Raw genomic sequence first — 25,536 nt, 5'->3', positions numbered from 1 at the left:
AGTGTGCAGCCCTACGTCTTTGTACATTTGTTATATATTTGAATATACACCATTCTGCGGTTTGTACATTTCTCATTCATAAAAAAATTATGCTAGTGGCTTATTTCCGGACCACTGACAATGGGCACGCGCGCGCAAACAGGCTTAAGATTTGTTTTGACTGCCCCCCCCCAAAAAAAAAATTAATTCCTTGCCCCCCCCCCCCCCCCCCCCCTAGAGTCTGGCGCCGCCGCGCCCACTGCTCATGTGTCAACAAGTTGACCCATATCGGTATCACGCGGAAACAAACACAAAACATTTGAAAATCGTCGACTTTTGTGAAAGTTATTTCACTTGGGTGATGGTCATTAAAATGAAAACACAGCAATCAAAATTAGGTAACATTTTCCACGTCTCTTTTTTTTTTTATTAAAGTGCACAGATAGATCTCGGTAATGTATACATATGACGAGCTCCCCCGAGAAGACGAACTTTTTTTCTATTTTTAGAAGTGCCACGTTGAAAATACCGGCACAATGCGCATGCTCGAGCTCAAGACTGGGCGATGACGAAGTGCTTTCCTTCAATGGCGACTGTCACGTTCACCGAATTAACGACAGGAAAAGTAAATTTTACGCAATGTTTTCTCCGTTAGTTAGGTACCTTTTCATGGGCATTTTCAGTTCATGACTAAAATAGTGACTTCTACGATATTTTAACTTTCATTTAGTACCATGAATGTAACAAAATATAAATGAAAACTGTACATTTATATCCTTCTTGTGAACGGTTTTGACGATCTGTGCATTGATTGTCATTTACAAATCACGTTGTTTCATCATCATCATCAATCCAAAATGGCGAGTTCGCAACCACCACACGCCCATGGCCAGGCAATGAAAATGCCCGGCGCTGCCCCACCGCAGAATTTCGCCAGCGGTATGGGACCGCCATCTTCAAGTGAGTCACACTGTATTCTTAAATCCTGATCTTTCTCCATTCATTTGTTAAAAAAAGAATCATGGTCATGAAACTCTTTCAAAATCAAACATGTCATGCATGTCAAATTGTCTTTTCTCTGCATTGACTTGCTGGGGGGGGGGGGGGGGCTTAACGAGTAGGCCTAAACCAACTTCTTCAGGGAATCAAAGTGGATCTAACTTTGATTGGCGAAGTCGAACTAACGTATGTGCTTGGTGTTCCCAAAGTTAAGATGCACGACAAAACCGGATTTCAAAATTATGTCATTTCATCAACACATGATGAATTGGTGCACATGCATGACATGGGAATATGACTCATGTTCCGAAGTGAAATATCATGAAAGGTGATTAGAGATGGGATAATGTAGATTTTGATTCCAAATCAACTGAAGACCCTCCAACCGACCTACGCATACAAAGTACAAGAAAAAGATTGTTTTTTTTTTCTATTTTTTTTTAACAGGGCCTCCAATGCAGCAGCCAGGACCACCACCTCCAGGGGGTTACAACCCTAACTATCAACCGGGAATGAACCCACCCATGGGGTACAACCAAGGCCCTCCCCCCACTGCCAACGGTGCTCACCCAGGCAAACCATCTGGCTATGGAGGGCCAACCGGCAATAACCCTAGGACCCAGGATGGTTACCCAACTGGTCCCCCGCCTCCCCAAATGGGTGGGGCCTACGGTCAGAGACCACCAGGTTCCTCAACAATGCCAAACTCTAACCAAGCTGGCCCCCATCCTATGTCAAGGGGAGCACCCCCGAGTGACTTCTCCACCCACCCAGCATTGAACAGTCCATATTCCAAACCAGGGGGACCCCCTCCTATGCATGGCATGGGCAACCCACCCTCGTCACTCCCTCTTCAAAACCAGTACTCTGGCAGCCAGCAAGTGAACTCATTCCCCAGACAATCAGGTCCCCCTACAAGGACCAACGTCGCTGGTCCTCCACAAGGATCTGCATCTGGGATGCCCCTCCCTGGACCCTCGCCTAGTGGCCCTGGAACCTACGGCCGACAGCCACTTCAAGGAGCAACTCCCGGTTCAATGGATTCTCCTTCAACTCCTGATATGCCAGGGATAGACAGAAATTTAAATTCCTCAGGTGAGTCGAAATGTGCCAAGAAAGGTAAAACTTAATTTCCAGGGTAGCTTGCCAAGTGTGGTTGATGCGGTATTCTAGTTGACTGAGGTTGAAATTTTTTTTTTTGGTGGCCCACACAACCCTCCATCTTTTCCAACAGCACTGGTGATGGCTTATGTCTTTCAGCATTGTGAAGGAAACAACGGATTGTGGGTAGTTTATTGCATTTATCAACTTGGGTGTATTGAGTGCGCATGAGTGTTGACTCCCCATGGTCAAATAAACACTATCCAGAGCTAAGTTAACCTTTGCTCTACCTGATCCTCCAAATCACTTCAGTATTTGGGAAAAATTGACTCGCCCACGTTTTTTGCACAGCCCTCCAATATCTGCTACTGTACTTTGTGGGTGAAACCACAGTACACTCCAAGAACTGCCAAGCAGGTACAGTCGAGTCTCGTTAATACAAACTCGTTCGGACCTAGCCAAATTGTTTGTTATATCAGAATTTTGTATTAAGAGGAACATCAGTCCCATTCATTGTGCACATAAATGCACAGTCGGGGCCAAGGCTTTATGTTTGTTATAACCAGAATTTTGTATTAACAGAGTTTGTACTAACGAGATTCGACTGTATTGTCAGAAAGCTTGGCCATGCTGTGAGGAAACTCTTTGGTCAGCAATAAACAATGAGACCAAAGTTCTAAACGATGAGACCAAAGTAAACAAGTCTGTCGCGTCTTTGGTAAAATCACTTGGCTGGTGAGTCAAAGAATCCTCCAATTGCAATAAACTACACCAAAAGTACAATGGTTAAAGAAATACGCTGTCCCAGTACCATTGGATAGGGTTGTGCATGTTTGACATTCTCATAATCCCTAACCCTGCCAGACGCAGCACAGTGCATCAGGTGGAAAAGTCTGGTGCACTTTGATGGAAAATGCTACCAACACCAGTGCATAAACCGGCCACTTCTGAGACACTGAGAGCTAGTCCCATAGAACAATGCCCGAGTTGTATCCTGCTGCGTTGGGTGACCACAGACTCTAAGGCAGTTTGGCCTCGAGACTTTTGACCTGATGGATCTTGCTACACTGGGCAGGCTTGTCACTTAGACAAGTGTTGCATGTTGCTGCGTTTGGCAGGGTTTCTAGCCAAAATACCCTGGAGGGTTAGGGTTAAATCAACAAAAATAAAAGTTGGAAATAAACACCAGAACGGGCAAGAAAGTGCCATTTGAAAGAAAAAAAAGTGCAAAATTTATTTTCAGGACATTGTATCCCCCAAATGTGCGTTGCCTTTATTTTTAGTTTGCTCTGCATGATTGAAAGCATGAAAATAGCTTCATGTAACCAAAGTAAACCTTTGATTTTTCCAATCTAATCTTTTGCAACTCTCCAAACTTATAACCCTCAATGGATGTTTACATTTGTATCATTCATCAAACTAACATTTAATGATTGGTAAATAAAGTGTAAGCAAACAAACTGAAGTACTTCATGTTGCAACATTCATGTACAAGTTCAAAGTAATGTACCTTTGTGATTTCAAGGTTCAATTTTTAAAGTTTGATACTGATAGCCATAATAGTAACTTTCAACTCGGCAAAATTGATCGTGTACAATTCCACATGTACATTGTAAGCTCAGTCATTTGTACCATGTGATGCACAGCAACGCAACTCATCAATGTTTAATGTTAACCTATACATTACTTGTAATGTTTGGGTGCTGCATTTTATTTGCCTGCGCACTCCAAGTAATTTTCACCTGCAAATCATTAACCATTTTTTTTTCTTCACATTTTCCCCTATTTACTCACATGCATCCGATTCCCCTTCCCCTTCTTTGTTTTGGACTGTTTGTAACTCTCGTGTATGGCTGCACGGCAAATTGCCCTGCCCTTTCTACCCGTGCCCCTCCCCCTTCGACGCACCCGTTTGGGTTATAAAACAAAAGGAGAGGGCCTGCAGGTACCCAAGTACCCCTCCATGATTCGGTCGCCCTCTACGGGATCGCTGGGCTCGTTACCGATGCCCAAATTCAACCTGCAGTCCTCCTCCCCGACTGCGGACCTGGCCAACTATTCACCGGGGGATTCAGGTATTTGTTAACAATTCCGATTAGCTTTGTTAGCTGGCTGAATGAATGTTTCTGCATGCTGCTGACTTTCTTGGGTCTTTCTCCTATCCTGTCCTATTCTATCCTAAAGTCATGGTATCTTGGCAATATTAGATATAGAGCACAGTGTTCTCCACAAGGTGTATATGGAGAGCAGATTGCCCTGGTAAAATTTCCTGCCACCCAATAGCAGTTTACCACTCTGCTCAAATAGCAGGGTAGACCCTGTGGGCCATGGGGTCTGAGACCGTTTTACTGGCCTCAATGTCATGGTTCTGCCTCATGTGTAATCTATCGAGCATAGTGTTCTCCACAAGGTGTATATGGAGAGCAGATTGCCCTGGTAAAATTTCCTGCCTCCCAATAGCAGTTTACCACTCTGCTCAAATAGCAGGGTGGGCCACAGGGTTTGAGACTGTCGAACTGGGCTTAATGTCATGGTTCTGAATTACCAACTTCATATGTAATATAGTGTCACTCTTTTGCTGTTACATGTACATCTTTCAGCAGTCTCTTGCCCAAGTGTTTTTAACATAACATTACATGACCATGAGAATTTTCCAGCATTTTATGTCTCGCAATATGTGACAGTTTCCTTACATTGTTGATCAACACATTTCAGTAGCTTCAAAGTATGTTTTCACGCACAAAGCATGCTGCCCATATATCCAATTCCAGTGACACTGCTAAAGGCCTTTCTTCTTCGTGTTAGTCCTCCTGATTCTAACATCCTACCATTGTTACATCATTTGTTGTACATGATTGCATGGCTTGCTTGTATTCTGGTTTTCTTTTTCATGCTGGTGGCCGAAGTTGTTGTGAGCAGGTCAGTGGCTTATTGCTCTCGGGGTTTTCTGTTTCTTTCCTCCAAACCTCCTTCAGAGGTTCATGGAAAATATGTAGAGGTAGCTTGCGTTATAAATTCTTTCGAAATGTGTGTAGTTTTACATCGATACTTGATGTACATGCATAACTGCATCTGTATGTAATAAATACAAAATAACAGCCTGACATTCAGTACCATTAATCTAAAACCTTTGTTGTGATATGCCATTCTTTGAACTTTGAAGTACAAAGAATGGCATATTTCTCCATTTTATTTTCATTTGTGCTGATTTTCTGGAGAGTTTGAATAGTAAAGTTTATGAAAGGGGTCAAATTTCTAACTAATCGTACTAACTCATTTATAAAGTACTGAATAATTCATTATGACCAAAACGTCCTGTTCTAGTTGTCCATTAATTAAATTTATTTGTGAAAATTCTAATGTGAATTTATTAAAAATGTAAAAAATATTCGATGCAGATCGTAAATAGCCGTGTAGGTGTACATGTTGGTTTGAACATTTCATCATTCTGACGTCAGAATAGCAAAAGTGTACCATTGTCTGAAAGTTGTCGGCCATTCTTGTGACTGAAAAAAAACACATATAAATATACCCTTGGGTAGTGAAAGAAAATATCCATCAAATTACACTATGAAATTTAGGCCGAGTAAATAAAATTAAGTAGTATCTCGTCCAGCCTTGTTAAAAAAATTAAGGAGGCGGGCGGTTTTTTTTTCTTCTTTTTTCCCCAAGATGGCAGATGGATTTTTCAATTTTCTCGACGATTTTGCTGATAAAGAAATTGTGTCCAAAGGAGCCATTACCCTTTCTATAGGCCTATAGCTACAAATTTGTTGGAAACAAATTTATACAAAGACAATATGGTGACAATAAACATGCAAAACATATTGCAAATGTATGAACATAAAAATATATTAAAAAAAGAAGCGGGCCGGGTGAGAAACTGGTGTGTTTTTGACTCTGCCTTACTAGTATGGCCTCTGCCAGTTTGATTAGTCACATGACATGTGTTCTGCACATGTTTGAAGCACGAAAGGGAACAAGCCTTAAAAACACTTGGCGTCATTTTCGGTGTGCCTTTAGTGTTGCTGGTTGACAGTTTGTTTTTTCAAGCTGAGGTTAAACATTGTGATACGTGTATGTCAAGATAAAGTGAGATCCTATAAGCCAGGGAATATAATACAGTGTATAACTTAAATTCACCCTCCTGTTTTTGCAACCTGTGAGTACAAGGTTGCATACATTAACTGAGCATTTATTGTGAACCATTTATTTTTTTGAAGTTTATATTTAACCTAGGTTATCATGATGTGGTTCTTATATAGGGCTTTATATAAACCAAAGGTCTCAAAGCGCTTCACAATTATTACCCCTGTTCATCACACAATGAGACCAGTTGTTGCAACGGCTGCGCATTCTGGTCTCTACCTTCACAGGTACCCATTTACACTCCTGAGTGGAGAGAGGCAATTGTAGTAAAGTGGCTTGCCCAAGGCCACCAGCACTATGTCAGGGTTTGAACCAACATGTCATGACACATGAGTCGAACACCATTGGAACACAGTGCTCCACAATGTACATGTAATGACTCTGCACCTTTGCAATATTTCCCTTGATAGCTGCTATGGCTTCTACTGACTTTTATGCCTACATTTCTGAACTTTACCCCTACCTTACTGGATATCTACCCATCCGTAATTCACCATCTGTTAGATAAATAGTACAAGTTTCCTGTATCAATTACATCAATTGGACCCACAGGTTGTTTATTATTAGGATGAAGTAAACATTAGATAAGAAAATTCATATCCTAAAAGTTGTAATGTACCCATCATTTGCGTGCCCATTTTTGTGGTAGTGATATTGAATCACCACATGGCCAGTGCACCGATGGAACATGAGGGCTACACTTGTGTGGGGAAGATAGGCATAGGAACATCATTCACGATAGTAAACCCATTTTTTTCCCTGACAGCTGTTCTTCAGAAGTGATTCTCAAAACTTTGTTCAGGACCCTAGTTTAGAATTTCGTTCACTGGCTTCTGCAAAGGAAGTCTTGGCTACAGAGTCAGAGAACAGCAATGAAATAAAGTAACGGGGGTATCTTGCATTTTGTCTTGAATGTTCCTTATTTTTTCACATTTTACCAATGCCCAGGTCCGCCCTCCGCAAGGTCCTCTGCGGCACCCTCACCTGTTCCCTCTCAGAGATATGATGCCCTGGAAGGAGGGACACCCTATTCTCCCAATTATCATCAAGGTTAGCACCACTTACTTAAACCCTAACCCTCCTCAATCCTCCAAAATCCTCCAGGCAGTGTTGGAGGATTTTGGAGGATTAAGGCTGAATGGCAAAAAGTGTTGGTTCAGTTTGGAGGATGCATTGTGTCGAGTTTGTAGGCTGTACCCAGCATTGTTTATGTTCAGTCATGCATAATTGAGCCCTGCATTATGCGTAATATCATCTGTACTGCTTCTGAATGTCACCAGCACTGCCTCATCCCTTTACAGTGATTGTTGGAGGAATTTTAAGGATTGGGGCAATGGTCACCTTTGCACTGAACAAATTCAAGAAATAATGGTTGATTTTGGATTAAGCTGAATCCAATTTTTAAATGGTGACAATTGGAGGGTTTTGCAGAATTGAGAATGATTCCTAGCCAAAAGAGCCAAGGGGTTAGGGTTAATTTTTAAAAGTTCACACAAAGTTATTTTCCTTTATGTAGGAATTGCATTGCTTGTTCTCTATACCTTCACCAGTAATCATGCCGTGTTGTAACATGTGGTTAATCCATTTGAATTTCATAAAGTGGGTACAAATTTGCACTAGAAATTAAGCATAACAGAAACAGATGATACTTTGTGTCTGTAAAAGTAATTATCATGACTGGCATTTGATATGAATACAAAGTGTAACAGACTGAAATTATTGGAAAATACATATCAACTTACATATCCCCAGTATATTTTTTACGAGGGAGCGAGGATGCTGTTGTGGTCAAAGCATAATACATGTAATGGGATAGTTGCAAAATGGCCTGTTTGAAGAAACTTGATCGTGGTCAAATTCCTGCTTTGTTGAAATATATCCCTGCTAGAGATGGGCTGAATTCTCATTGGAAGTTGATAAGGTTTCACGTATGTTGTATACTGTATAGATTTCAGTTCCTTTTCCAAAGTAAAAAAAAATGCCCAGGGGGTCAGGATTAATGTTTATTTTCTTGTCTTTGTTTCCCTAGGTCCTCCAACACCTGGAGGGTCGCAGCTGCCCGTTTCTCCCTTGGCTAATCCTCAAAGGGTCGGAACGCCATCTGGGGGGCATCCCTTAGCTGGGCCACCCATGGGTGGGCCCCCAATGGGTGGACCCCCAATGGGTGGACCCCCAATAGGTGGACCCCCAATGGGTGGGCCCCAAATGGGTGGGCCCCAAACTAGTGGTACCCGAAATAGTGGTCCACCCATGGGAGGTACCCAAGTGGGTGGGCCCCCAATGGGTGGTACCCCAATGGGTGGTACCCCAAGGAGTGGTACTCCAACTAGTGGTCCCCCAACTAGTGGTGCCCAAATGGGCGCACCCCCTATGGGCGCTCCTCCAATGGGCGCACCTCCAATGGGCGCACCTCCAACTAGTGCTCCCCCAATGAGTGGACCTCCCATGGGTGGGCAACCAGCAACAGGACCCCCTGTTTCTTCGGGTATCAGCGGCAGGCGTCAGTATCCACAACAGGGCTACATGAGCCAGCCCCAGCCGGGCCAGTACCAGCAGCCGCCCGCCCCTGCCGTTCAAGGTGGTATGGCCAAAATGGGCCAGCCCCAACAGGGGATGGGCAAATCCATGCCGCAAATGGGGGGAATGCCACAGCCCAACGGGGGTCAAGCGCGGATGGCCGTGAACAACGTCATGCAGCAACCGGTGAGTAGCCTTGGTGTCTTGTATTTCACGGTTAAATTGGCGCAGGGTACTTTGGACAGTCAAACCTGTTTTCTTTGCCCATTATTCGCTGCCAGCTTCAGCTGACAACATTAATGTTATTCACGTTGCAGGGAGGGCAGCCCAGCATGAACAGCCTCAACGCCTCCATGAACAACCTACGGGTGCAGCAGGCCGAGACCAGACCCATCAACCTGCTGCAGGAGAGGCACATCGTGGAACCCATGCCGGTGGAGCCGCCGAAGTCCAGATTGAACCCTGAATACAGCAAGCTGCAGGTTGACCCAGAGTAAGTAGAAATCTGGCTCGGTACTGAGATCCTAAATTGTTATTGAGCATTTATTGTAATTTTCAAATTAACCACAAAAGGAAACTGACCAGGGCCGGGTAGCTCAGTTGGTAAAGCACAGGAACGGTAATCCGGAGGTCGCAGGTTTAAACCCCACTCCAGTCAATTTCTTTGTACAACTTTAAAACAGGCTTCCTCTCCTGCTTCTGCTTAAGGCTATAGCTTCATGATTTCCACCCCAAGATTTGACAGACTCCAGTACATTATTGGTCCATTTTCTGCGGTTATATGATTGAATATATAATTGAATATTTATCTGTAGTTATACTTTGAATATGACAGTGCCATTATTCACCCAATGGTCTGTCTTTGATTTGCAGCATCTTCCGTTGTACGCTGAACGCTCTTCCTCAGACCCAGACCTTGCTGCAGAAGTCTCGTCTGCCGTTGGGACTCATCATACATCCATTCAGGGATCTCTCGGTGAGTCCAAAGCAAAACCCAAAGCCCCTTTTCACGGCACTGCCAGCAGATCCTCCGTCTAATTTTCACGGAGAGACTGTAAGTTGTAAGCAAGGCACACTAACCTCGAAGAAGAAATGTGCTCAAATTGGTAACGGAGTTCTCCATATGCTCTCAAATCATATGAATAATTTGGACTGACTTTCTTTATTTTGGCAGCATTTGCCTGTGATCCAGTCGAGTGTCATCGTAAGGTGCCGCTCATGCCGCACCTACATCAACCCCTTTGTAACGATCATCGAGCAACGGCGTTGGAAGTGCAACCTCTGCTATAGGATAAACGAATGTAAGTCAGACATGGACCCAAACCAGGGCCCTACTTCATCAAGTTCATATCACGGACTAAGGAATTATGCACTTACGATCACAGTCCTGTGTGTATTGACTAGCATAAAACTCTGTGCTTACCTTGTAAGCACTGAATCTTAAATTCGGACATGTACCTATTCCCAAAAGCCAGAATTCCTTGCTAACTTGTGAAGTACACTTAATTAGTTGCACAGAATTTCTTCTTTTGTTAAAATTTCAATGTTTATTTATATATTTATTTATTTATTTATTTTCATTATCCAGTACCTGAAGAGTTCACGTATGACCCTGTCACCAAGAGTTACGGTTCTCCAGAGAGAAGGCCAGAAGTCAAGTCCGCTACTATTGAGTTCATTGCACCCTCAGAGTACATGGTGAGCCCAGGAGAAAAGTTTTTGTAAACAATCGACAAAATTCCTTATAAGTGTTGTCATCGGAAAGCTCTACCTATTTTCATCTTATAGCCTTCTTGCCTTTTAGCAAGTTAATGTCGTAATGGTCCTGTTCTGAAGTTCTCCTTGAACTCATCTGCAACTAGAGAGTCTAGATTTGAGTCTGGATGTGATTCTAAAAGAAATTTTAAGTCGAGTCAACATTCGAACCAGCGCTCAAGTAGTGCCCTGACATGATTTCTCCTCACAAAATGAACATGTTTAAGTAAGCACTCGCTTATTGAAGGCGTATAGGATAATTTGCATTTATCCCAAAAGTAACATAACAAATTATTATCAAAAAGCTTGCTTGGGTTAAATATTGTACTGGTACTAAACAGCCAGTGAAAATATTCCATCTGGCTGTCTGACATTTAGTCGAAATAAAAAAAATGTTGGCGATTTCTAATGATCTATCAATCGACTGATCCTTGGAAATACAGAGTCCTATGGACGAAATTGTGTTTCGTGATCAAAAGGTGGTGCATGGTTTTTCACTGTTTTCTCAAAAATTGTAATATCCACTGAGCTGAAACTTCAACAGGCTAGGTTTTGAACATTCTTAGGTTTTCGCGTGGTGGTGTTATTGGAAACTAACAAAAATGCATGAAAGCAAACGATCCTGTACGCCTTTAAGTCTCCCCACAATCATCCACTTTGATTGTAGTTGAGGCCGCCGCAGCCGGCCGTCTACCTCTTCGTCATCGATGTCTCCTTCAGCGCTGTGGAGTCTGGCTATCTCTCCATCGCCTGCCAGCATCTCCTAGACTGCCTGGACCGCATGCCTGGCGACGCCAGGACCCTGATTGGCTTCATCACGTTTGACAGCACCTTGCACTTCTACAACCTGCAAGAAGGGATGACAAGGCCACAGATGCTGGTGGTATCCGACATTGACGGTGAGTTCCTACATTTCCTTGTTTATAATTTCCCAAAATACTGTAGAAACTCTCAAATGGTTTGAAATTTCCTTGTTGTTTCTTTCTTTTTTGACTTCAGCACTTTCAAGATCATTTTCGACTTGTTGGTTTTGTTTTTCTTGCAGACATATTTCTTCCTTGCCCCAATGATTTGCTGGTCAACGTTCACGAAAACAAAGAGGTAAATTCAATAAATGCAGTAAAAATATAATGGAGTTGTTATAAAAGTTTGTTTGGAAACTAGTTAGATGCCTGGTCTTTGATAAAGATCCAAACTGAATGGATTGTCAAAACTCAGAACACGTTTTGAGATCATGAACACAATGATTGAGTGGCTTCCCTACTTCAACGTTTTAGTGTTGAAATATTTTTGAATATTTTGAATTTTCAGATGGACCACAAAGGAAATTAATATTTTAAAAGAAAACTTCCTCTGTTAATTGTGACATCCATATTCTTTTCGGGGAAAAAGTCGCAGGTACACATTAAAAATCATCTCCGATATCTTAGATATTTACTAAATTTTCTCTTCTGTAAATGTTTTCCCCGTAGTTGATACAAGAGCTGCTGAACCAGATCCCATCCATGTTCTCCGGCAACAAGAACACACAGACGGCCCTGGGACCTGCACTGCAGGCAGCACTCAAACTCATGGTGAGAACTCAGTCTCTGATATAAGCAAGGGGTGTGAAATCTCAGATTTAAAGCTAATTTCAGCTTTTTTTTTTTTTTTTTTTTTTGGATTTCAACTTTTTTTTTCCTCACTTGCCGTGTACAAAAGTATAGGAGATTTCCAAAGTTCAGCTTTTTTACACCTTTTTCAGCTGTTTTCAGCTATTTTTATCAGAGGTCACTCACACCCCTGTATAAGAAAGCTCTCTATACCTGGAATATTCCTACTCCTTCTGAATGCTGCTGTTAGATTGTTTTATGAGAGTCTACAATCACAATACCCTATTTAACCATAACTACCCCTACCCTTCAAAATCCAACTGCATGTTTTGTTGGAATCTGTTGGAGTGAGTACTGCACTTAGTAAACTGATCATGCTTTACATGGGGTCAGGCATACCACCATAATCAGAGTCCAGCAGTTTGGGTGTTGAGTTTACCATATGGTGTTGGATTTTGCAAGAGTGAGGAAGGTTTGTAGTAAATCACTGCAGGGGTTAGGGTCAAGGGCCACTCCAGGTGAGGGCTACACAAAGAAGGGATAGAAGACGGAAGCTAAAAAACTAAAAACTTGCTTCAAATAGAAAGATAAGTATTGAGATAATTGCACATATTCTCAAATTTAGCAGTAAGCCACGCAGCACTGTGTACAGTTTCTGCCAGGTAACAATTATATATTTACATTTTAGTTCCTCAGCTCCTCAATTTTTGTAACTGTTTTGATTTGTTCCTCTGCAGAGCCCAACTGGAGGGCGTGTGACTGTTTTCCAGTCCGGTCTACCTTCCCTGGGCCAGGGAGCTCTCAAGTCCAGGGAGGATCCAAACCAAAGAGCGTCATCCAAAGTAAGTCTCGGACAAGTGGATGTATCTCACCATAGTGGTGGGTGGCATTTGGCAAAAAGCTTGTCATCTTTTCTTCAAGTAGAGAGGCCAAGACCTGCCATTGTGTTGATGAAATCTGTTTTCAACTCTGGCTAAGCGAAAAAGCTACCCATTTAGTCCTGAATCCTCCAATTTCAACGTGATTTTTTTACACATCCTAGGGAGGAAGTCTTACATCTTGCTCAATTGTTTTCTTTGTATATTATAAGGTGAGAGTTTGCTTAATTCTCAATTCTAAATAATGAATGAAGATGGCTTCTATACTAAATATCGCACAAGAATACAGAAGATTCGAATCAGCCCCCGGCAAGCTTGGTGGTCGAGTGGTAAGACGTCTGCATTAAAGCAGGAGTTCGGGGGTTCGAGTCCCACCTGAGTGCTAGTGATATTTCTGACAATCGGAACAACACTTGAGTGTACAGTGTTAATAAAAATACGTCGGTGAAAAACAAATAGTATTCCATGAGCACCCTTCATAAATTCTTTAAAATGGTTTAGGTTATAAAAGATTATGCCTTCAATTACTCCTCATGCTAAACTGTTATTCATTTTCTGTGTAGAGTGTTGCAAATCTTGGACCGGCGGTTGACTTCTACAAGAAGCTGTCCTTGGATTTCTCAGCCCAGCAGATAGCGTGTGACATCTTCCTCTTCAGCAGCCAGTACACGGACGTGGCTACCCTTGGTACGTTTCTGCTCGCTGTGTATTTAGATTCCAAGTATCGAATTTGATTACACATTTTTCAATTTTGAATTGTAATTAATTCCATTGCTGAGATTTTATTCTTAAACAGAAACATATCTTTATCCTTATAGGATACAAATCTGCTTTTGGTTGAGTGATATTACATCCATGAATTCTAAGAGATATTGTAATTTTAGAAAATTCTCTTTGGAAAATGTTGTCTCCAAAAAGAAATAATAAATCATACCTCGCAAATTTAATATTTTGTACAGGAGCGTATATTTGGACCATACAGCTGTTATTAATTACTGACCGTGTCACCTTTATATTTGCCTCGTAGCGGGTGTGGCTAAATATTCAGGCGGCAGCGTCTACTATTACCCAGGATTCCACAGCACTCAGAATCTGGTGGAAGTGGAGCGGTTTAGTAACGACCTCCGTCGGTACCTCACCAGGAAGATTGGGTTTGAAGCAGTCATGAGAGTACGCTGCACCAAAGGTAAGTAGCATGTACCCTAAAATGTCTTTGGTCTTTCCTGTAAGGTCCTAGATTTGGCCAAGTTTGATTGGGATATGAAATTAGAAGTGACTTAAGTTCCAAACAGAATCTTTTACAAAGTCTAAGTTAATTTGTAAGGAAAGGAAAAAGAAAGAAAGAAATCTACACAAAGGCAAATGTTTTTCCGAGGTAAAGCGCCCGCAAATTGTTATTTTGTCTTCTAGGCTCCTAGGATCCAACAGTTGCATTGTTTAACCCTAACCACCCCAAACCCTTCAAAATCCAACTGCATGTTTTGTTGGAATCTGTTGGAGTGAGTACTGTACTAGTAAACTGATTATCCTTTACAAGGGGTCAGGCATACCACCATAATCTGAGTCCAACAGTTTGGGTGTAGAGTTTACCATATGGTGTTTGCAGGAGTGAGGAAGGTTTCTAGTAATCACTCAAGGGGGTTAGGGTGATGCTAAAGGGACTGGACTGATGCTTCCTGTCCAATCGACAAGATTCCACAGACTATAAAACTGCTGCACCTTGTCGTGTCTGGTAGGGTTGGTTTAAATTACAACACAGCATCCTGATCCTTGTAACCCATCAGTGATTGAGTGATTTTTCTGATCCCCCAGGCCTGAGTATTCACACATTCCACGGCAACTTCTTTGTGCGGTCGACAGACCTGCTGTCCTTACCCAACATCAACCCAGACGCTGGCTTTGCCATGCAGGTCAGCATAGAGGAGAGCCTACATGACTCCCCAGTGGCTTCGCTACAAGCAGCACTGCTCTACACCAGCAGCAAAGGTAACAGAATTTTTTTTAACCCGTGGTCTTTTGCATCAAGCCCAAGATTGTTTTGGTAATTTACAGATTGTGAGCCTGGATGCTTGTGTCCTTGGGCTAAGCGCTCTTGTCACTAATTTGTTCTCCCCACTAAGGTGTCACTTGTCTGTCTGTCCATAGGCTGGGGAACAAAAGCTTATGCTACACCCCGGACCTAGATGCTGCCATTTAGTTAATGTTCACTATTGTAAATATATATATATATGTACATGTATTGCCAATTTGAATATATAACATTATGTATCGTCGTTTATGCAGCATCGAAATAAATGTATGTATCTGAAAAAAAGGGTACCAGTGATGACAGAGTTGATTATTGTGTATGATTTAGGGATTAACCCTAACCGAACTCAACCCATCAAAGCCCAACAGCAGGTTTTGTTTAAATCTGTTGGGATAGGTACAGTATCCCTTAACTGATGGTCTTTTACACTGGGTTTGGCATACCTCCAGAAACTAAGTCCAACAGTGTGTGTGTACGATTTCCCATGTAGGTGTTGGAATTTGCCAGGATGGGTACGATTCCTAGTAAATTATGCTAGGGAGTTAAGGTTAATGGATACTTTGAGCTGTATACACCCCCCCCCCCCCCATGTTTGGGGGCAGCCTTTATTTGCTGCTTTTTTTTTTTTTGTTAACACATACTTTCATGTTATATTTTTTGTAAAATTGGCATCTAGCATTCTTGCAAAATTTATTTTTGAACAAAGGGGAAAATGTTTTTAAAAATTCCACAGGTTTAATTAGTTGATCTTAACTGAGCTTGTGGTTTTATTTTTTAATCCTTTTATATCACATCCTCCTAATCCTTCATTCCATTTCAAACAGAAACTTGTGTTCAGGGGCTTTGAAAGATTTGCCACATCACAGATCACAATAACGTTTTAATTTTCTCATGAATTATTCAGGAGAAAGGCGGATCCGTGTCCACACCATGTGCCTGCCAGTGACCAATCAGCTGACGGAGATCATGGCAGGGGCGGATCAACAGGGCATCGTGGCATTACTCACAAGAATGGGTAAGAGTGAAAATTTTGAAAAAAATATGGATTCCAAAGATACACACAAAAAAATTTAAATGAGTATTTCTGTTTTACATACGCTATGAATACAACTATACATCAAGGGTTGAAAGCTGGATCTACAGAAACACCAGTCGTTTCCAGATTCTTTTATACAGTTTGACTGGTACCCTGTTTTTGCTCAGCAAATGGTTTGTGTTCCTCGCAAGTTTTGAAGTGAAGTTCTGGATTTTGATTAAAGGGAATGTACATCATTGGCTTTCGCTGTAATTCTCAGAAATGAACTAGTTGAGGGGTTAGTATAATAGAACAAAATATTGTTACACTGACATGTTAGAAGTTTTGTGTCCGAAAATGCTGGAAAAACCAAGAAAAACAAAACATTTTCAAGTAGTCTGGTTCCCTGACTCCACTAAAAATGAAATGGATCAATTTATAGATGCCGGAAAATTGTAAGGTAAGGGAACAAGTCTAGCTGGCCAGCACCCGTTCATGAACATGTAACCAATAGCAAACACAATTTGGACTGAAACAAATGGTAAATTTGGAGCAGTAGTTGAAAAATAGTTGGGTTTTTCCAACGGTGGTCGGCCGACCACCGTTGGAAATGTATACAAAAATACCATTTTCTTGAAAATGGCTTCATAGCAGGTGCCATAATTTTACAGGATGCTTTAGACAGTCATTTACCAACATCCTAGTAAGGTATTTCGTAAAAACTTGGTAGTTTTATTTTTTGATGTTTGCAAATGTTGTATTTTCCCTTTAAATAGATTTGGATTTGGTTTGGTTTTGTTTCAGCTGTAGACAAGTCGCTCACCTCCACAATGTCTGACGCTCGTGATGCGCTAGTCAACGTGAGTGTAGACTCCTTATCATGTTACAAAGGCACGTTACCTAGCGGGCAGACGGTCGGTACGTTGATGTGTCCCAAGTCACTACGCATGCTGCCGCTCTACACACTAGCTGCTCTGAAAAATGTAAGACTGATTTTTTATTATTATTATTTTTATTTATTTCTGGTAATGAAACCAAGGATTCCTCAAAAGCACCCTAGGCACTGTAGCTCGCAAGCCTTAAGAAAACTGTAGAGAGATTACATTCATGTTAACACTGTGACTAGTCAAAATCCATCAACAGGCAAAAGAGGTAACTGGTATGTTCAGCTGGCATATCAATCACCTCCAGTCAAAGCATGGCTATATCAAATTAACAAGGGAATTCGTAACTGTTAAAAAACAGTTACTTGATTGATTTTGACTGCTGTGATGGCAGAGCTGAATGTGTCAGTGAGAGAGGTCATTACTTGTATCACACTGTAGCACATTGTATTTATTCCCTGATAAGTCTGTAAAATCGGGGTGGTTTTTTTTGGTTTTTTTGACGAATGGAATATCCTTGGTAGAGAGAGGTGGAGGGAGTGATTCCTTGTTCACAGGGGACGTATTAAGTCATGAACCCTAAACCTTAAATTGCTTCTCGCGAGTACCTGCTTCTACTCGCGCTTGGACGAGTACTCGAGTAGATGAAAAACCACGAGTAGAACAACAAGTAGCATAAACTACTCTCTAGTCCAGTAATCGAGTAGTAGTAAAGGCACTTTGACTAATTTTGTGACCACAAATTAGAAGATATTTATTCAGTGGTACCACTTACATGCAGGACGCCTGCGCACACTGAACAAAAGGGTGTTTACAGCTTGCTAAAAGTGTGCCGGGTAGCTTAGTACCCCCCACCCACTCAAAAAAAAAATTCAGAACAAAGGGGGATCCTTTTTAAAATAGTGTGGGCGGACATACTATCTGAGTGTAAAATCTATCACCAGCCACGGTCAAAATACGTTCCGGGAGACAAACTGATGCACAATACTTGTTGACAAAACAAAAAATCAACAGACAATACATGAACTTAGCCCTAGTTAAATTTTACAGTTCACAAAGGCTGCAAAGGTAGGCAAGCGGTGGTGTTCAAGCATGCGGTCAGTCGTAACCTTAGATTACAAAACCACGGATTAGCTTGTATCAAGTGCACTCAAACATGGTGGTCAAACAATTGTGAATCGTCCTTCAGGCAAACTTTTTTTGGCTTTTCTGACCCACAATTTTCTGTAAACAAGGTTGTTTGTCCAGCATGAAAGTTTGTTTCCTGTCCCATTATTATATCAATTAAATAAAAGGTTGTTTGTGTCATGCTGACAACGAACTGTGAGCACAACCAAGGCTGTGCCAGTATTTAATCATAATTAGCTGATTTTTTTTCTGACAAATAGAATTTTTGTCCTGTAGTATATTCTAGGGTACTTCTTCTGATATTGATACATGAAGCACCTGGTGTGTTGTCATTTTCAAGAAAAGTTGTATTTTTATGTCACTTTCCAACGCTGGTCAGCCAACCATCGTTGGAAAAAACTGGCCTTTTTTTTCTCAAAAACTGCCCCCAATTTACAATATTTTCAGAAGTGGCGCAGTGTTTGTTTGTTTTTTTTTACTCTAAACACAGTCACTTTCACCGTACACACTGTAATGCGCTTTTGATCATTGACGCATGATAACTTTTTAAATTATTCTTATTATTCTTATTATTACATGTACTTAGTGTGTGACACCAAACTGAAACACAAGGGTATAATACAGATGATCTGATTGGGGCTTTTCACCTCATCTTGTTGTATTCACCCAATCACATCACTGCTAACTCCACATCTCTAGATTAGATATCAGGATTTTCAGACTCATACAGATGTTTTGATTGGTTTTTACCGCATACAACTCTTGTATTCACCCAATCGCATAACTGCTAACTCCACAGAGCTAGATTAGATATCAGGGTTTTCAGACTCTGACAGTTGTTCCGATTGGTGTTTACTGCATACAACTCTTGTATTCGGCCAATCTCATCAGATTGCCTTCGTTGTGGGTTCCATACTACAACCTAGAGTGTCTCAGACAATAAGGGTCGTTCCGATTGGTTTAATCACACTCAACTCTTTGTATTCACCCAATCAAATTGCTGCTTGCTCATTTGACAGAATGCCTTTCGTCTGGGAACCAGCACCAGGCTAGATGAGAGAGTGTACTCTATGGAGATGTTTAAGTGCCAGCCTCTGCAGTACATCATTCTCAAGTTGCACCCCAACCTGTACCCTGTGCACAACATGTCAGATGAGGTGGGTCAAGTTGTTGCAACCTGTCACCGTAAAATATCCATGCAGTCAAGAACTGTTCATGCACCAGATACCTCCATCCATCCAAAATGTCAGGCTGCTTTTCCCTAATATCTTTGTTTAAAATGTCATTATTTTGACATTTTTTGCCCAAGTTTCCTAAGGACTGTATGAGTCATTCAATAAATTTGAGGTCAATTTTTTTTCCCTCTGTCCCTGTTACATTTGACAACTATGATTATATAATTCTGATGCACTCCTTAATGCAGTCGTCCTCCAAGATTGATGACTATCAACAGGAAACTACCGACCCAACGAATAAAAATTGTTTGATGTGATTCTTAACGACACTTATTAGTAAGAATGAGTAAGAATTACAAGTCCTACATCTTTACAAGTCTGTTACCCTGACTTCTCTACACAGGGTGCCATCCTTGTCAACGACCAGTCCATCCCCCAGCCTCCCCTGATAGGCCTATCCTCGGAGTACATCAATCGCAACGGCGCCTATCTGATGGACTGCGGCGACGCCATGTATCTGTTTGTCAATCGGGAGGTCTCCATTGCCTTCTGTTTGGAGATTCTAGACACGCCCAACTTTCGGTCGATTCCCGAGGGCATGGTGAGTCTCTCCTTTCAAAAAAACCAAATTGTGCAACTTTTCCTCGGAACAGCTGATCTCCTCTTTTTGTACTTCCCATGTGTGCCATTAAAAATAGAAAACACTGCACAAAGTCTTGGAAAAATTTGAATTTCCTCGTTTTTTTTCTTGACACTTTTAAGTTGAACGGGAACTACTTTTTTGGGGTCGTTTGATATAGAAGTCAAAATCTCACCAACATTTGTGATGTGATCAAACTAAATGAGTCGTTTGTCAACCCTGGTAAAAAAAAAATTATTACTGATTTGAAAAGAGCACAATCTCAGCATTACTGCTGTGAAAACAGCATGCTGGTACCATCTTTAGTTTAAAATTTTGGAAGTCATAACACCAAGAGATGTGATGAAGTGATGTGATGAAGTGATGTGATGAAGTGGCCCTATTTTGGCCTGAATCTCCAAATAAACATTGGCGACAAACGACTCATTTAGCTTGATCGCATCATATTTGTGCATTTTGTGGCTCAGTATTCCAGTTTCCTGACTTTGTTCTGGTTCTTTCACCCCTCAGACGGAGTTGCCGGAACTAGCAAACCCTGCCTCAGAACGACTGCGGACATTCATCATGTGGTTACTAGACAAGCGAGCCTTTGCTGCACCCCTACAAATCATAAGGTGGGATTTCATCTCTAGTTGGGGGTTTTTGTTTCAAATTTTTTTTCAATTTTTTTTTTTTTTCGATGAATACTTTGCAGTTATGTGGAAATCACTACAGCCTAAAACATTTCCCAACGTTTTTTAAAATTCACTTTATTTAGCCAAGATTTTCACTATCAAATATTTGTATACAAAAAATGTTATTGCAGGCCTGAGAATCTTCCTGTTAAAACAGGAATTCCTGATTTTTTTTGGCCCAAATTTCCACATTTGTATTTCTATTGAGCCCATTTTAGGGCCTTTTGGCCTGATTTCACAACTTTTTTCCTGTTTTTGCACAAGTTTCCTGTGTGTGTTTTTTCATTGAAATTCATTCTCATGCCTGTTATTGGGAAAGTCGTTTGGTGATAGAATGTTACAATATTCTGTATATTCGGCGCATCCCTAAATTGGTCTAGGCAAAAGTGGTTAGGTTCGTACAGTCGGTACATTAATGAAGCGTGTCAATCTTGGATCCCTAACAGTACTTGACAATTAGTCAGGTGCCAGCCTGCCGAAACGGGAAACTAAGACAGGGTCACTTAAACTTATAAGGCACCCCCAAAAAAAGCTTCGGTTTCTGGTATGGGCTTGCGTCGCCGAAGCCATGCGCCTCGGCAAAATTGAAACTTTTTTTTTTAATGTAAGATGATGTCTCAAAGCCGCCAAACTCACTGGTTTGACTGTAATCCTGCTGCTGCACAATTTTAATGTGATTTTTGATTGGGTTACGATCGAGTATAAGCTTTATGTGGCCTCTCTGGGCTCCCATATATTTTACACTAAATTTAGTCGGGCACCATTTGCAGTCATTGGCCGACATTTGAAGGAAAAAAAGTAAAAAAAAAAAAAAAAGCCGCGTCTCCGCACCACCATACCAGAAACCCGAAGACTTTTTTTTTTGGCCTAAGTGTCATTTCTTTTCTAAGAAGGGCATATAGAGTTGATTTTTAAGGTCATTTGCGATGAGACGGGGCGTGAGGGAAAAAGGCGCCACCAAATCTTGCACAGGCTTAGTCATTTAATCAGTTGTCAGTCATGTGCTATCTCAGTGTGCTGATCAACAGGCATGCATGGTTAACATTTAATCAGCCAGAACAGGATGGCAGATGCTAGCATTTCTTTGCCTTGTTCACTGGCAACGCCGGAAAATTAAAGATAATTTTAAATCCGATCTGGCACCTTCAGGTGTGGAGCCCTCAAAGGTGATTCTGATTTAGACTTGCTGTTTGTGAAGAAAATGAAAGTATTTGAAAAGTAGTCATAAAATATTGGTACCTTCTTTGTGTTTCCTTTTGGGTGTGTAGGTTTAGACATTTTATATATAAATTTTATGGGACAGCCTGTAGCAGGGATGGCCTCGGTATTTTTTTCAGTAAACTATTAAACTAACTTTTCACGGCTTTTTTATTTCTTCACCTTTTATCAGAGAGGACAGTAAAAAGCGAGTGCTCTTCTTGAGAAATCTGGTGCAGGACCGGACGGAATCATCGATGTCGTACTTTGAGTTCCTTCAGCATCTCCAGAAAGAGATCAAGTAGAGAAAGCAAAACAAAACAGAGGACTTTGAGTAAGCACTTTTCCATCCGCAGGTCTCCCTTTAACTGCCTTGTGATTTGCATTTGTTATCTATTAATGTTCTTGAGTGTCTCCAGATGACCTCGGATAAAAGGGGGGGAGGAAGTATGTAATCACAAGGGTTTCATTGACGTTTCCCTCTCGGCAGTAACAGTTAAGCCTGCGGTGCCCAACATGATGTTACGGGAAAGATCTGTCGGCACTCTTGTTACTTCCCATGGTGATTAAGAAGTCTGACCAAGTGTTAAGACTTCACTTATCTAAGGATATTGAGATGAGCAAGTGTGATGACCCTGCAGGGGGTGATGATATAGAAGGGGTGGGGGTTGGGGTACGTATGGGGTTAGGGGAGGGGTAAAAAGACAAAGTCTTCAGGACCTTTCATGCTACACGCTTGCAGTCCTTAATCAAACCCTTTAGATGTTGACCCTGTTCACACACGAGAAACATTTCAAAAATATCCACTCAAGCCTGGTATGTGTTTATATTCTGTTCCTTTTTCCTGCATTTAAAAAACAAGGAGGGCGTTTGTGACACGTTCCTATCCAGTTGTCTTTGCACTTGAAATCATTACAACATGAGCCGATCTAGGCATCTGTATCCTGAAAATATATCAAGTGCCAGTATGCCCGTACCTCAGAATATTACTATTATTTTTTTCGAACAAAAGTTCTTTGGAGCATGCAAAATTGGTCAAAGTAGAGCTAAGGTCAAAACATACATTTAGTCCAGAAAAGATTTCAACTGTTAATTTTCTGACAACTTCTAATGACAGAAGCTCAGAAATCAGTCCATGCACATAAAAATATCCTAAAAGAATTTAAAAACGTGGATTTAAAGATTTGAGTTGGAAGAATGGATCTCTCTTTCAATCAGTCGCCTTGAACCCGTTCTACATTTTATTGCCTGTTAGATATTATTGCATGTTACGATACTAGTGTCCTTACAACATTTACTGAGGAGGAAATTGGATTAAAAGCCCCCACATGCCCCTAGTACCCTTTTGGCACTTATTCAAAACCGTAAATATCCCATTTTTTACATTTTGGTAAAAAGCCTTATCCATTTCATTGGGCATTTTGACTGCTTTAGGATTTTCACATAAAATGGCAAAAGGAAAACTTACACCAAGAAACTTCCCCAGAAACCTGTTCCTGCCATTTAGTTTTCTTTAATTACGTTTAAATTTATGTTTGTTTTCTCAAAGATATTTCTTCCGGTCCCCATTTCCCTGCTACAGATTGATATCCTTACAGATAAAACGGTGGATTTTTTTTACTTGAAGTTCACTTGGCTCGCATTGCACCCATACTTTGACTTTAAACTTGGTATGTTTAATAACATGTACAGTGTGTAATATTCAAACAGCTGCCACCACGACTTTGCAAACATAATATTAAACCTGAGCATCGTAATGGTTCAGCTGTCAAATTGTTTTGTGGGAATTTAAATGTCCTCTTGCTTTCGTGTTTACAATGATATTTTCTAATTTGGCGAACATGTTATTAATCTTTATTTCCTTCTTTTTCAACTCAATGTTAACTTTTCTGATGATGTACATGTGCAATTTGTCCTGAATTGTTCAAGTTTGTGTGCAGTTCTTGCACCAATTAAGAATGATTTAAAATGTGTGATTGGACCCCCATCACTAAAATAATGCGTAGCAACAGGGACTTTTAAAGAATGGTGGATACAGTGCGAAAAATATATAAAATGGGGATGCACTTTATAAGTTCAGTGGGAATAGAAAAGAAATTAATTTCACTATCATTTTTGGTGCCAGGTTTGAAAACTAAAATTAACTGTGGTCAGTAAAATTAAAGATTTCCTTATGAAAAACTCAGAATACGTGTGTATCAATCAACCGTTATAAAGCTCAAGCAGATTATTTATTAAGCATAAACTCTAAAGCACTGTATTTACGATATTAGTTTGACACAAATAACGCGGTAAAATGAAACACATTAATAAATGAGTTTAAAAGTTGCTTATTTTGTACTCTCAACGTACGCGGACTGAAACTCTTCGCCTAAGGTCCGTAGTTTGCTGAACGCAGTTTTACCGCAATCTTTAGAACGCCGTGGTTCAGTGTGAAGTCAGAATTTGAAGCAGCATATATTCGTGGTCATTTTAGCAGGTCTTCTTTTTTTTTCATGACCCAGGCAGCTTTTTGGTTGATTGAGATAACTTTAGCATGATATTGTTTTAATGTGTATTACCTATCATTGTCAATTTAAAAGAGTTCACTGAATAAAATAAAATTGATATATGAAAAATGTAAAACTTGATGCCTTTGGATAAACTTGAACCCTAACGTTAGGCCAAAAAAAAAGTCTCCGGTTTCTGGTATGCGCGCGCGTTGCTGTAGCCATGCGCGTCGGCAAAATGAAAAAGTTTTTTTTTCAATGAAAGATGATGTCTCAAAACCGCCAAACTCACTGGTTTGACTGGAATCCTGCTGCTGCACATTTTTAATGTGTTTTTAGATGAGTTATGGTCGAGAATAAGCTTTATGTGGCCTCTCTGGACTCCCAATCCCATACAGGCCTATTTGTACTAAGTTTAGTCGGGCACCATTTGCAGTCATCAGCCGACATTTGAAGCAAAAAAGTCGAGTAAAAAAAAAAAAAAAAGCCGCGTCGCCGCACCACTTTTTGGGCAAGCTCCATACCAGAAACCGGAGACTTTTTTTTTTTTGCCTTAATTCTTCTTTTTTTGTAATGTAGTGGGGGTTGTTTGTTTTTTCCCTTTTTCTGATTTTTTTTTAGATTAACTGAACAGTTGCATACATTGTGCTCTGCAAAAATGTTGTTTTTTTGTCTATCATAACGAATGTTACATTTTTAGGTTTTGTTTTAACAAAAAAAATGCTAATTCCGATTTTGTTGCGCACAAATGAACTCCCTCTGCGAGAACCGATTTATTGTCTGGTGGCCAATAATTCGAATTTTGTGAAGAAATAATTCAATAACCAAACGTCTGGGTTTTTTTTTTTTTTTTTTTTTTTTTGGTCAGGGTCTCATTCAAAAGTGAATAACATTTATATTGCTAGGAAAATAGAAATTGGAAAACAAAATCTGTTTTTCGAAGTGAAACTCGAAAATAGCACGGGAACGCTCCTTTAAGCTTGAAATACATGACATAATGACTCAATTGGAGTTGGGAGCATAAGCCATAATTTCTTGGAATCCGGGGTATTTGTCACAGGTGATTGAACTATGACTTGATGTATATCTTGAGGACTTGGAACAATGGGGTGTGCGCGATAGCAATAGGCCTGACGCTGCCCGAGGACCTGAGCACTAGTACTCTGGAGAATTTCGCGTACAAACTTTATGGGAGCTGTCGATAAAAGTTAAAGTACGAAAAAAAAGGGAACACAAGAAGGAAAGGGGCAGGTCCTCATGAGTATAGTAAAACACGACTTCGTGTGTGAGTGGTGTGTTACACGGTGCCCTGTGGAGACATGAGTATAAGGGAAC

General features: G+C 40.8%; 1 protein-coding gene across 5 annotated transcripts; it reads left to right on the top strand.

Moving 5' to 3' along the window:
• The first annotated feature begins 522 nt into the window (after positions 1 to 522).
• Positions 523 to 24,337, top strand: LOC119731919 (protein transport protein Sec24A-like). 5 transcript variants are annotated; one of them, XM_038205207.1, is made up of 23 exons: positions 525 to 939; positions 1,426 to 2,073; positions 4,011 to 4,154; positions 7,177 to 7,278; positions 8,258 to 8,377; positions 8,498 to 8,931; positions 9,063 to 9,238; positions 9,619 to 9,721; positions 9,920 to 10,046; positions 10,334 to 10,443; positions 11,168 to 11,399; positions 11,546 to 11,601; positions 11,973 to 12,074; positions 12,830 to 12,934; positions 13,534 to 13,657; positions 13,998 to 14,156; positions 14,783 to 14,956; positions 15,904 to 16,014; positions 16,819 to 16,997; positions 19,046 to 19,183; positions 19,605 to 19,802; positions 20,352 to 20,455; positions 21,906 to 24,337. In XM_038205207.1, the coding sequence occupies exons 1-23, from the start codon at positions 837 to 839 to the stop codon at positions 22,015 to 22,017; spliced, it is 3,861 nt and encodes a 1,286-aa protein (XP_038061135.1). In that variant the 5' UTR covers positions 525 to 836; the 3' UTR covers positions 22,018 to 24,337. The 5 variants fall into 5 exon arrangements, with proteins under 5 accessions (XP_038061134.1, XP_038061135.1, XP_038061133.1 ...); XM_038205205.1 differs by having other exon boundaries at positions 8,258 to 8,582; positions 8,613 to 8,931; XM_038205206.1 differs by having other exon boundaries at positions 523 to 604; positions 8,258 to 8,931.
• Positions 24,338 to 25,536: the final 1,199 nt, after the last annotated feature.

The sequence above is a fragment of the Patiria miniata genome, unplaced genomic scaffold (genome assembly GCF_015706575.1).
Source record: "Patiria miniata isolate m_02_andy unplaced genomic scaffold, ASM1570657v1 HiC_scaffold_24, whole genome shotgun sequence".
Taxonomy (NCBI): Eukaryota; Metazoa; Echinodermata; class Asteroidea; order Valvatida; family Asterinidae; genus Patiria; species Patiria miniata.
The sequence above is the reverse complement of the archived record's forward strand: the minus strand, read 5'-3'. Positions and strand labels throughout refer to the sequence as shown.

Bases quoted from the DNA above. Each gene is read 5' to 3' on its own strand.
- LOC119731919 (XM_038205204.1), top strand. From the start codon at position 837: ATGGCGAGTTCGCAACCACCACACGCCCATGGCCAGGCAATGAAAATG. The intron at 10,444-11,167 runs GTGAGCCCAGGA...CTTTGATTGTAG, and splicing joins TTGCACCCTCAGAGTACATG to TTGAGGCCGCCGCAGCCGGC. The intron at 14,157-14,782 runs GTAAGTAGCATG...CTGATCCCCCAG, and splicing joins GAGAGTACGCTGCACCAAAG to GCCTGAGTATTCACACATTC.